This window comes from Benincasa hispida, chromosome 11, assembly GCF_009727055.1.
Source record: "Benincasa hispida cultivar B227 chromosome 11, ASM972705v1, whole genome shotgun sequence".
Lineage (NCBI taxonomy): Eukaryota > Viridiplantae > Streptophyta > Magnoliopsida > Cucurbitales > Cucurbitaceae > Benincasa > Benincasa hispida.
In genome coordinates, this window is record NC_052359.1 from 31,883,761 (window position 1) to 31,895,504 (window position 11,744).

General features: G+C 34.4%; 2 protein-coding genes across 6 annotated transcripts; one reads left to right on the forward strand and one right to left on the reverse strand.

The window, feature by feature from the left end:
- Positions 1-356: 356 nt before the first annotated feature.
- Positions 357-8,614, forward strand: LOC120091795 (proline iminopeptidase). 5 transcript variants are annotated; one of them, XM_039049916.1, is made up of 13 exons: positions 480-621; positions 760-829; positions 948-996; positions 1,333-1,544; positions 2,104-2,202; positions 2,281-2,391; positions 2,537-2,599; positions 2,729-2,822; positions 3,063-3,160; positions 4,760-4,861; positions 5,847-5,960; positions 7,096-7,170; positions 8,256-8,614. In XM_039049916.1, exons 2-13 carry the CDS (start codon positions 797-799, stop codon positions 8,358-8,360), a joined length of 1,155 nt encoding a protein of 384 aa, XP_038905844.1. In that variant the 5' UTR covers positions 480-621; positions 760-796; the 3' UTR covers positions 8,361-8,614. The 5 variants fall into 5 exon arrangements, with proteins under 5 accessions (XP_038905843.1, XP_038905844.1, XP_038905845.1 ...); XM_039049917.1 differs by having other exon boundaries at positions 760-996; XM_039049918.1 differs by lacking the exon at positions 760-829.
- Positions 8,615-9,748: 1,134 nt separating this feature from the next.
- LOC120090666 lies at positions 9,749-11,042 on the reverse strand. The gene is made up of 4 exons (XM_039048384.1): positions 10,901-11,042; positions 10,730-10,857; positions 10,138-10,253; positions 9,749-9,941 (listed from the first exon to the last, which is right to left on the reverse strand). The coding sequence occupies exons 1-4, from the start codon at positions 11,040-11,042 to the stop codon at positions 9,749-9,751; spliced, it is 579 nt and encodes a 192-aa protein (XP_038904312.1).
- Positions 11,043-11,744: the final 702 nt, after the last annotated feature.

Consider the following 11,744-nt stretch of genomic DNA (forward strand, 5'->3'; position numbering starts at 1 on the left):
CACTTAAGGCATGATCCACTTGTATATCACATATACATGCTTAAGTTCACATAAGATAACCGAGAAGCTTTATTTATTGAATATGAGTAAATGCCAGAAATAAATAACACTTATTTTATTCATTGATTTTTACAAAACAATGAGACTCTAGGGAAATTAGGACACCAATCCCAACAAAACCTGTTGTCCAACAATTTTAAGGATCTTACTACGCAACATTTAGGTGATGTCTCTTTGGACATGTTTATCATTGGAATAATGTTTTGATTTATTCTTTGGCTTCAAAGACATTGGAGGAGCAAGCTTTTCTCTCTCCCTTTTTCCCTCTCCTTGAATAGTTTGAGTCTTTTGTTTCCTGGTTTGTTGTTTGGTTCCAAGAAAAAAAAACTTCGAACATATTAGTAAAAAAAAAAAAAAAATAATAATAATAAAAATAATATTTGTCTTGCTTGACTGGTTCGAGCTCGGGATAATGGTCTTCACCATTGACGATGAGCTTGTTAGGCCTTTGCCCTAACAATTCCTCTTCGCCTCTGTTCTCCTTCGTCTCGAATTTGCATTTTCGTCACTGCCTTCGCCTCTTCCCCGTCCCTCGCGTTTCCAACCATTGCTGCGTACCAGGTTTTCTTCTCCACCGTTATGTCTCGGTTACTGGTTCTTGATTGTCACTTTCTCAGTGGCTTGTATCTTCCTTTAACGTTTTTCTTCTCATATTTTACTAGTCTATGGCTATAACATCTTGTGTACTTGATTTCGCAGCTTGGCTTTCTATTTCTGGACTAGTTTGTTTTCCTGAATGTTAATGGAAAAACCATGGCATCAGTTTAAAGTACAAATTTAAAAATACTTAATGTTCATTATAAACGGTGGCTCAGGCTTTTTCTTCGTGATTATCGAATTTATAAGTTGACTGATCGGAGGAGTTATAAGTTACATTTTTATCTCAGACGTTCATTTTCCAAAGTGTTGTATTGCTCCGGAACGACACATTAAATTGTAAGAACTCTATGTACTAAGTGTTTTTTTGATTTATTTTCTTGTTGAATTTCTGATTGGGAAAAAACTAATTGACTTTTGGAATTGAAATTGCAAGATATAGAATGTGCATGAAGAAGGATATTCGAATTAGATAAACTGAAATGTATTTCTCGAGAGTTATCGTTTGATCATCTGAATAGCTTTTATTGTTTTCAAGTGAATTGACAAAGTATTTGCAACCCTCCTTTTGGATTTGGTATTTAAAATGCTCTTCTTAAGTTATTTTATCCAGTAGCGTGGAGTGGGAGGGATACGTGGGTCAGAAATTCATATTGTTGAATTTTGATATTGCAGGGGGAAAAGGTTTGGCCTTAACTGCGCACTTTGGTTATAAGAGCGATAGTCAGAGTGAGTTCCAACCAAAGGATTTGATGGCTGGAGAAAAGGAAATTTCAGGAATAAACAGAAACCCTTACCCACCTATTGAGCCATACAGTACTGGGTTTTTGAAAGTGTCGGATCTACATACTATTTACTGGGAGCAATCTGGGAATCCCGCTGGTCATGTGAGTATGTTCTACCATACAACCATTAAGGTTTTCCCTAATTTAGAAAATAATTGCCTATCATGTTCATATTTTTCTCTGAAATTTCTGCCAAAATGTTTTTAATGAACATTTGTTTAGGAAAAAGTATTTTTCTCCAGTAAAACCATTCTAATACGACCATCCCTCATTTCTGGTAAAACACACTCGAGGTAGTCACCAATGTTACTTTGGTTGTTGAGACTGCCATGCAAACAAGTTGAACAAATTTTGATTACCTTGGTTGGAAAGAAATATATGAATGCGGTTCATTCTGTTCAAGCTGCTAGTAACTATGAAAAATGATAAAAGTTGACAGATGCAGCTTGCTGTATAGTTTAGGATTCTGTAAAAATGGACATGCTTTTGAAGAGTTAGAGTTACAATGTTAAATGACATGCTAATGTTTTACAGATATCATTGCTGTAAAACAAACCATTTAATGTTCCTTCTTTACGTAGCCTTATCAGAGAGAGTAAATTATTGAACATGTTAACTTCAGATTCATATTAATAATCATCTTGTTTAACTGATCATGCAGCCGGTGGTCTTTCTACATGGGGGACCAGGGGGAGGAACTACTCCAGGCAATAGAAGATTCTTTGACCCAGATTTTTATAGAATTATTTTGTTTGATCAGGTTTTTATCTCAATCCTTATTTTATATCATCAGTATTATCTATCTCTGAAGTAATAAAAAAAGTCTCATTTCTTGCAGCGAGGTGCAGGGAAAAGTACCCCACATGCTTGCTTGGAGGATAATACCACGTGGAACCTCATTGATGACATTGAGAAGCTAAGGGAACACTTGGAAATTCCAGAGTGGCAGGTCACAATTTCTTGAACTGCTTGTTTTCCCACACTTTTGGATACCATAATCGTGATTCCTGTTTTTAAGGTTCTGTAGACATGTCAGTGTATTCAACAATGTTTTTTAATGAGTGTCTGACTCGGTAATAAATGTGATCATGTAGGTCTTTGGAGGCTCTTGGGGTAGTACGTTGGCTCTTGCTTATAGTCAATCTCATCCTGAAAAGGTGCACACTTTTGCCAAGTTTACTATTCTCCTCCATAATGGAACTCCGTATAATTGAGGAACATGCTACTGGAAGACTTTTATCAATATTTCTGCAGTTTTGATTATATGACTTTTGGTTTAATCCAAGGTTACGGGATTAGTTCTTAGAGGGATCTTTCTTCTGCGGAAAAAAGAAATTGATTGGTTTTATGAAGGTGGTGCTGCTGCTATATATCCTGATGGTAAGCTTCTTCACTAATTTTGCTCTTGCGGAAATATACTATGATGTGATCTATGAAATTTGTAATTTAAAAAGTATTATAATCTGCAACATCTGTAACATATTAAATCAAATCTGACGATGGTCCAAGGGTATAGATTTTTAGATTACGATGGCTTCTAATGTTTATGATGTAGGAAGCACTTCCAAAAGAAATCGTCTTTTAACTGTTTTGTTCACTTGATTTTTTCTTTGAATGCAGCTTGGGAGTCTTTTAGAGATCTCATTCCCGAAAGTGAGAGAGGATGTTTTGTTGATGCTTATTATAAGAGATTGAATTCAAAGGATATGGAAACCCAAGTAAGTTCTATCATCTTATTGATTAGCTGCATGGCCAGTATTATTTTCTCTTACAACATCTAGATCATTATTTTGAGTTTATAACTTTATATTTGGATTGGAGTTTCTTTCTTTCAGATTTCTTTGTCCTCAATGTTGAACTTTTTTTCACACATCTTACTGTATAATTTTCTGAGAATGAAATAATCTGAACCATGGTATAATATGGAATAAATATATAGCCTGTGAAATTAAAAAAAAAAGAAGTAAAAAATGAATCTATGGGAGGCAAAATAAATGGTTTTCACCAGAGCGAGGATACTTTCCTAATCAAACAAATAGACATGATGGATGACACAAGATGAGTTGAAATGTAAGCAACGGGAGGCAAAATAAACGGCTCATGCAATCACAATTGTCGTGTAGGACTCTCAGTCAATGCTTCTGATGACATGTAAATCTCATGAACTGACTCCTTTCGGTAAACAACAGTGGTGATTTAACTCGTTGGCTAGTGATATTCTTTTTGGGATAATGAGTGATTTTCAATAGTCACTCCAAAGTGGTGATTCATTATATTTAAAAAAAAAGGTTTCTACTCTCTGTTGTCATGTAATATGACAGAATGTTTTGAGAGATTGCTCAATAATATTTCTTTCACTTTTAAGCACATTAGTCTTTCTTATTAAATTTTTAAGTGGAAATCTCGATTGTAATCACCTATAGGTGTTTTGGGGTCTCCCCTATTTCATTTATTCAATGAAATGTTTCTTATCCAAAAATAATAATATTTATTTCACTGAAATCATATGTATGACCTACATAAAAAGCCCTAGAACGTAAAATTATTACAAAAACACATTTTTGTAGCAAGGCCTCATAAAAATTAGCTCCACTCCAGGTTTTTGAGAAATTTTGCAATTTCATATATGGATGTCAGAGGCAGAAGCTCTGTAGACTGTCAAATTAATCAATGCTCATTACATTTTTTGGTAAATATTGCCTTGACTCTACCGAATGTCACATGTAGTATGCAAATAAGGGGAAAAAACCCTGTAAGGTTTTCATTTGTCTTTGTTGCGCTTTCTTCTGTTCTTTCATTCATCTTAACAAAATTTGGTTTCTTATTGAAAAGATGCTAAATTTTCATTCATATGAGAGGAGAATCTGTCAGCAACGCTTGTAATGAAAGTGATGGTGGCACCTTCATCTTTATGTGTGCTGCTGTATAGGATTGAGTTTTGATGTGGATGTATATTAATATTTGAAAGGTCATTTTGTTTGTTGATTTAGCTATCTAACTATTCTATGACTATAGTTTGCACTTGATAATAAAGTTAGAAGCTGCATCAATCACGATGGAAACAATTAAAATATTGAGGATAGATCAATTGTCAGCCTCTCTGTCTGAGCCTAATAAATGTGAACATTCGATTTGATAATATTATTTTTAGAAGACTAAAAATTCACTATGATTGTTTAATTGTATTATATGCTTCTGAAGTATGCCATATATTAAAAGAGGGAATTGCAGTTTTCTCCCTATTATTTTCTTTAAATCATGAGTTAATGCTTATATATTACATGTTTGTTTGCTAAATCTGTCCACCAATTTTCTAGTATGCAGCTGCAAGAGCGTGGACCAAATGGGAAATGATGACTGCACATCTCTTGCCAAATGAGGAGAACATTAAAAGAGGGGACGATGACAATTTTTCATTGGTAAATTGTTTTTTGCTTGTAGATTCATATTTGATATCCAGAAATCCCCTGAGCTGTCAAAGTTGTGTGTTTGGAACTGTTGCAAGTTGTGTGTGCATGTGTGCTTTATTTTCCCTACGAATGAGAACTGTGATGGAAGTATTTTTGTTGGATTTTTGGAGGGTTTCCGGCTTTTCTACAGGCTGTAAACTGCCAAGGCCATTTATTGAAATTTCCTTTTCAGTTCATTTTATCACCTCCTTCGTTTGAGGGATCACAACTTAGATCTTTTAGATGTCACGAGATGATTAACCCTACCATATAATGCACCATTTTTTTAATGGTATCAATTCTGTTTTTTATTTCATTTTTGTTTCTTTATTTGTGAGTGTCTAGGCCATCACACTATTCTCATGGGAGAAATTGCTTGGCATACAAGGAAACACATTATTAAGGGTGTGTTTGGAATACATTCTCAATGTTTAATTTAAAAAAAAGTCATTTTCGAAGAAATTGAAGTGTTTGGCAACTACTCAATGACTTTTTAAGCGTATTTTAATTAGTTTTTATAAAAATGAGTTTTTTTAAAAACATTTTTTTCTCAAGTCAATCCAAACAGAGTTTAAATCTTAGATAGGTGGTCACTTTGGTTCAAAGAGACAAGTCTAGTTGAGATTAATTTGGATCATTATTTGAAGAAATGAGGGGTAAGTTATCCCCCATTCCAAGTGGGAAGATAAAGGAGGTCGTAGGCTAAGGCTAATAAAGGGTGCAGAGAATTAGCAAACTTTGTACCTTCTAACTTACGTCTGGAAAGATGAGATGGTATATGGGTGTAAAATATTACAATGTCATTTTTAATCTATAATTTTTCTTTAGTTTTTTTGTGGGGGGTAAAATTTTTCTTTAGTTATTTCGTGGATTTTCTTAACTTGAGTAATGCTATGATTCTGCTTGTAATGCAACTCATAATCCTTTTTTCCTCTTTCCTTTTCCTTTGACCCAGGCATTTGCCAGGATTGAAAACCATTACTTCGTAAATAAGGGGTTTTTCCCTTCTGATTCCTTTCTGCTAGATAACATTGACAAGATACGACATATCAATGCTGTAATTGTACAGGTACATTTGCCCATCCTATCCAACTTATCAATGCTATAAATTGTACAGGTGCATGTGCCTTTCCCATTCAACAGATTGGCTTGGGTACCTCCATTTCATATTTTGGCTTGTTGGTTGGGTCATCCAATCTTTTCTTTTAGTAATTAATTTTTTGTTTCATAATAAAGGAAAGAAGTTCGAGAATTTGAGGCAATTGTTTTCAGCTTTTGAGTAACAGTTTTGTATAGAGCTTGGGTTGGGTTCGGTTGAGGGTGTTTTTTGAACTAATCCGAAAATTTGGTTTGGTTGGGTTGGCAACCCAAAGGACCTAAATAAAGTCTTCAACCCAACCCTTAAAATTCGGGTTGGGTTGGGTTGTCGGATTATAATTTATTTTTTCTTTTTAATTAAAAATATATAAATTTACATACAACACATGACTAATAACTAAAATCTCATAAAATTCAAATGCTAAATACCAAATATCTATGATATTTATTGCAAACTTTGAACAAAGACAAATATCATAATAATTTTAAAAGAAAAATATTAAAAATTCACAAATTAATCAATACAAAGTAATCAAACTTTAAACAAAGAGAAATATATATATATATATATGTAAAATTTGGGTTGGGTTGGGTCAATCCAAATTTTTTTTTTAAGCCAACCCACGACTCAATCCAATCCAAAAAAAATAGAAAAAGATTAACCCAACCCAAATCAAGAACAAAACTAACCCAACCCAATTCTTACCTTTTGGGTTAAGTAGTCTGGATTGTTCGGGTTGTTGAGTTATTTTAACACACTTAGTTTTGTATGGTGCATTGAAACAGAGGGTATTCTATTATGCCTTTTCTTTCCCTTGTTAGCACTATCGATGTTAAGCTTCGTTCATACCTTTTGTGATGGTTGTCAATTTATTATTCTATCCTTTTCTTTTGTTTTTGTGTCATACATTTCATTGTTGAAAGAAGTGATATTTAAAAAAAAAAAAAAAAAAAAAGAGAGAAAAAACAGTTTGATGTTATGCGCTAAAATTTTAAAAATAAATTAAGAGTGAAGTCTTTGTATCATTGATCATACCACGAGAGGTTGGAATATAATCTGAGCTTGATAACAAGATATGAAACTACTTTTTATCTTCAATTTGCAGGGAAGATATGACGTTTGCTGCCCAATGATGTCTGCTTGGGATCTTCATAAAGTGTGGCCCGAGGCTGAATTAAAGGTAAAAGAAACTACTACAGTCTATTTCTTTGTTTAATATAGGTTCCTATCTCCCAACAGATTCCTTTCATTGGGCTTGAATGCGATGATATCACTGAAGTTGTCACGTTTTACCTTGTGCACTCCAAATGTACATGTAGACTTTAAAGAGGTTAAAGAGGTCTTGACATGAAAATTAACATTTAAATATCTGCATGGAATTAGGAATTACCGTATGATATTATTTAATCTGATGTTCATACATTTGAGTTATTATTTCACTCTGCTTCAATGATTAAGAGTGAAATTGTGGATTTATGTATTTTTATTGTGGAAAACATTTAAATATAACATGGATGTTGCCTGTATTCTAACTTCCCTCAAACTAATTTTGTTTCTCTAGGAAATTTTCAATGATAGAAAAAATGTCAAATTATTTACAGAAATAGCAAAAAAAACACTAATAGCCTCTATCATCCTCTATCAAAAAAGATATTTTGCTATTCTGTATAAATAGTTTTTCTAATTTTTCTATTTTTGAAAATCCCCGTATATGAAATTAGTTACAACAGAGGGAAGGAAAAGCAAATTTCATGCTAAAGAAGTATGCCCCAACGGCTTGGGTTTACTGGGTCATACTGACTTAGAAGTCCCAAGTTCGAACCGTGCGAGTTTAATATAAAAAATCCTTAATGTCTCCTGGTCCAAGCATCCGGGTAGCCACAGGTTCTCCACCTAGGTATATAATAAGGGAGCAACCCATAAATTAAAGGGAGAAAGAAACCCTTCTAATTGATCAAACGAGCGTTGAACCATTATTCTTGAAAGAAAGAGTTATAAATGATTAGAGAAACAAAGGGCTTTAATTTACCATGTATATTATTGTACTTATTTTTTTTTTTTTTACCATTTTCCTGACATGGATTCAAATGATTAGAGAAACAAAGGGCTTTAATTTACCATGTATATTATTGTACTTNTTTTTTTTTTTTTTTTTTTACCATTTTCCTGACATGGTTCTCTTTAAATATCTACATACTATTAGATTATTCTCAACTGTTGGTACATCATTAGAAAGTAGTTACTGAATCTTACCTCTCTATGCAGATAATTTCCAACGCAGGCCATTCTGCTAATGAGCCTGGAATAGCTGCCGAGCTCGTGGCGGCTAATGAGAAGCTGAAGAACATCCTCCAGAAGAATGGAGCATAGTAACACTCCCTAGTATTTCTCACAATTCTATTCATCGAATAAGTTATCAATATCTGAAATAAATTGAGGATGCCAAAGTATTGTTTAGTGGCATGTGTTAATGGTTGAACATTGGCCATTTCTGAAATGCAGAAAGTTAGAACTAACGTCTATCCCCATGTTGATTTCCAACCGTCCACTATTCAAAATGTTTTTTATTGGATTCTTTTGGTCTCTTTTATTCTCTTAAAGGCACTTTTGTGAACCTTCAATTTTGTTTTAATTTCTTTTGATATATGCGATAGTGCTTAGGCAAGTACTCATTCCCTTGATGTCGGAGGTCTAAATTTTCATACTCTATTTGTTGTACTTGATGAAAAAGGAAGAAGAAAAAGAACACATTGTTTATGTAGAAAACCCTAGAATAGGAAGAAAAACCACGATATTAGAACTATTTTTATTATTCTTTTCTATATCACATACAAGAAAGGACACAGATATAAATAGATATGTAGGAAATCCTACTATAGACAAGGGCAAGATGAAATTACTAAAACGTCCTTAGGGTTCAAAGGTGAAGACCCTATTACTTTCAACACTCCTCCTCAAGTTGGGGCATAGATGTGAATAAGACTCATGTCCCAACTTGCTAACACAAAAATCAAAACTTTGTCTGAGAAGTCCTTTTGTGAGAATGTCTACGACCTATTGACTAGAAGGGATGTACAGAATATAGATATTGCCACTGTCTAGTCTTTCTTTGATGAAGTTTCTATCGATTTCCACGTGTTTAGTTCTATCATGTTGAACTAGATTATTTACTATGCTTATCGCAGCTGCTTTGTCACAATAGAGCTTCATTGATTGATCACTATCCTGACATAGATCCGATAGAACTTTCTTTAACCAGATTTCTTCACATATTCCCAGACTCGTAGCCTTGTATTCTGCTTCAGCACTGCTTCTAGCAACCACCCTTTGTTTCTTACTTCTCCAAGTGACAAGATTTCCCCACACAAAGGTACAATACTCAAATGTTGACTTTCTGTCTACAATAGAGCCTGCCCAGTCAGTGGAAGTATAAGCTTCAATACCTCGTTTGTCAGTTTTCTTGAACATTAAACCCTTACCAGGAGTAGTTTTCAAATATCTCAGGATGTGTTCGACAACCTTCATATGCTCTTCGTAAGGTGCTTGTATAAACTGGCTAAACACTGACGGCGTAGGATATGTCTGGTCTAGTATGGGATAAATAAATTAATTTTCCCTACTAAACGTTGATATCTTTCTTTATTAATAGGAATGCTGTTGATAGACTTGCCAAGCTTGCCATTGAATTCTACGGGGGTATCAATGGGTTTAGATCCAGTCATACCTGTCTCTTCTAACAAATCAAGCGTATATTTCTGTTAAGAGACGAAAATTCCCTCTTTTGACTGTGCTACTTCGATTTTTAGAAAGTACCTTAATCTCCCAAGGCCTTTAATCTCAAACTCCTCAGCCATTTTCTTTTTCAGCCTGTCAATCTCAGTAACATCATCTCTGGATAATACAATATCATCCACATATACAATGAGAACATCAATCTTTCCTGATCCTAACCTTTTTATGAACAGAGTGTGATTAGAGTGTCCCTAAGTATAACCTTGAGACTTAATGAAGGTAGTGAACCTATCGAACCATGCCCTTGGAGACTGTTTTAACCCTTATAAAGGCTTTCTTAGCTTACACACTTGGTGATCCAACTGAGCTTCAAAACCTAGAGGAGGACTCATGTAGACTTCCTCTTCTAACTCACCATCGAGAAACACATTTTTCACATCTAGCTAATGGAGAGGCCAATCTCTGTTCACAGCCATGGAGAGAAGAACCCAAATTGTGTTGAGTTTTGTGACGGGAGAGAGTCTCAGAACTCTATTCCAAAGGTTTGAGTAAATTCATTAGCAACTAACCTGGCCTTGTACCTGTCAAGAGTCCCATCAAACTTATACTTTATGGTGAACATCCATTTGCATTCAACTATCTTATGCCCTTTAGGAAAAGACACACATCTTCAAGTATTGTTTTTCTCAAGAGCCTTCATCTCTTCCATAACTGCAGCTTTCCACTCAGGGATTTCCATTGCTACTAGTATATTGTTTAGTATCATTTATGTATCTGGCTCGTAGTAAGAGCTCTGAACTCAGGTGAAAGATTACCATAAGATAGATAACTTCGCATTGAGTACTTAATGCAAGACCTAGTACCTTTCCTTAAGGCAATAGGAAGATCAAGGGAGGCATCCTTGCCTTTTACTTTGTTTGACCCATCATTAGTAATTCCACACTCAGCTCCAACTGTAGAGTTTCACCCTTTGGTGCCTTTTCCACTTAACTCATCCTTATATGTACAATAGTATTATCTGGAATTGTTGCCTTAATTCGTTCATTCCCAGCCATATCAGCATTGCACACAGCTTTCTTGGTACAATCATCACTACTATCATTAGTTTTGCTGTTCAATACTATCATTAGTTTTGCTGTTCTCTCCCATAGTACACATATCATTCTCAGCACAAATACCAATATTATGAGAGACAGGAGTATAAGTACCACTATCATTCTCAACACAGATATCGAGATCATTAGAGACATAAGTATGAGTACCTTGAGCTGTTGCTAGGTCGAACTCATGGACCGTTATCGGAGAAATAACAAGTGACATGATTTCATTCCTAAGATTCTTCCTATAGTATGTTATCCGTGGGACCTGTTTGGCGGGTAAGATAGTGTCGTTAATATTTAAGATAGGTTTAGGCAGGAAATTAGAAAAGATCGAAGATTTGGACCAATTAGTCTCTTCACTAGAACTCTCCCCCTGAAGATAAATAGGAAGAAGGGTTGATCCTTAAGAAAGGTGACATCCATCGAAACAAAATACTTTCGAGATGACGGGTGATAACACTTATACTTGTGTTGATGGAGAGGATAGCCGACAAAGACATTTTTTAGCACGAGGAGTAAATTTGGTACGGTTGGGATTGTGAGTGTGGACGAAAGCAACAGACCCAAACACACAGAGAGGAACATCGGAAATAAGATGGATGGTTGGATATGACTCTTTGAGACACTTAAGAGAAGTGTGGAATTTAAGAACGCGGGAAGGCATTTGGTGTAACACCCTGTATTTTTTTTGTATTAATGTAACTTTAATATTTTATTATTGGAGGGCATTTTTGGAATTTTGGATTTCCAGTGTAAGTGCAGGAATTTATTTATTTTTTACCTTGGAAATTGTTCAATTTGGAAATTCATGACAAAAATAAAATTTCTTTTCCGGAAGGAAAGTAGTTAATGAAATATAGTAGAATAAGGAAAAGAATAAAATAAAGGGTTTATTTTATTTCCTTATAAATTATTATTTTTT

Coding starts and splice junctions, on each gene's coding strand:
- LOC120090666 (XM_039048384.1), bottom strand. CDS start 11,042: ATGTCACTTGTTATTTCTCCGATAACGGTCCATGAGTTCGACCTAGCA. Junction 10,254..10,729: donor CAATTCCAGATAATACTATT/GTACATATAAGG, acceptor CCTTTGGAATAG/AGTTCTGAGACTCTCTCCCG. Junction 9,942..10,137: donor GAAAAATGTGTTTCTCGATG/GTGAGTTAGAAG, acceptor GTTCATAAAAAG/GTTAGGATCAGGAAAGATTG.
- LOC120091795 (XM_039049915.1), top strand. CDS start 492: ATGAGCTTGTTAGGCCTTTGCCCTAACAATTCCTCTTCGCCTCTGTTC. Junction 2,392..2,536: donor TGGAAATTCCAGAGTGGCAG/GTCACAATTTCT, acceptor GTGATCATGTAG/GTCTTTGGAGGCTCTTGGGG. Junction 5,961..7,095: donor TCAATGCTGTAATTGTACAG/GTACATTTGCCC, acceptor TTCAATTTGCAG/GGAAGATATGACGTTTGCTG.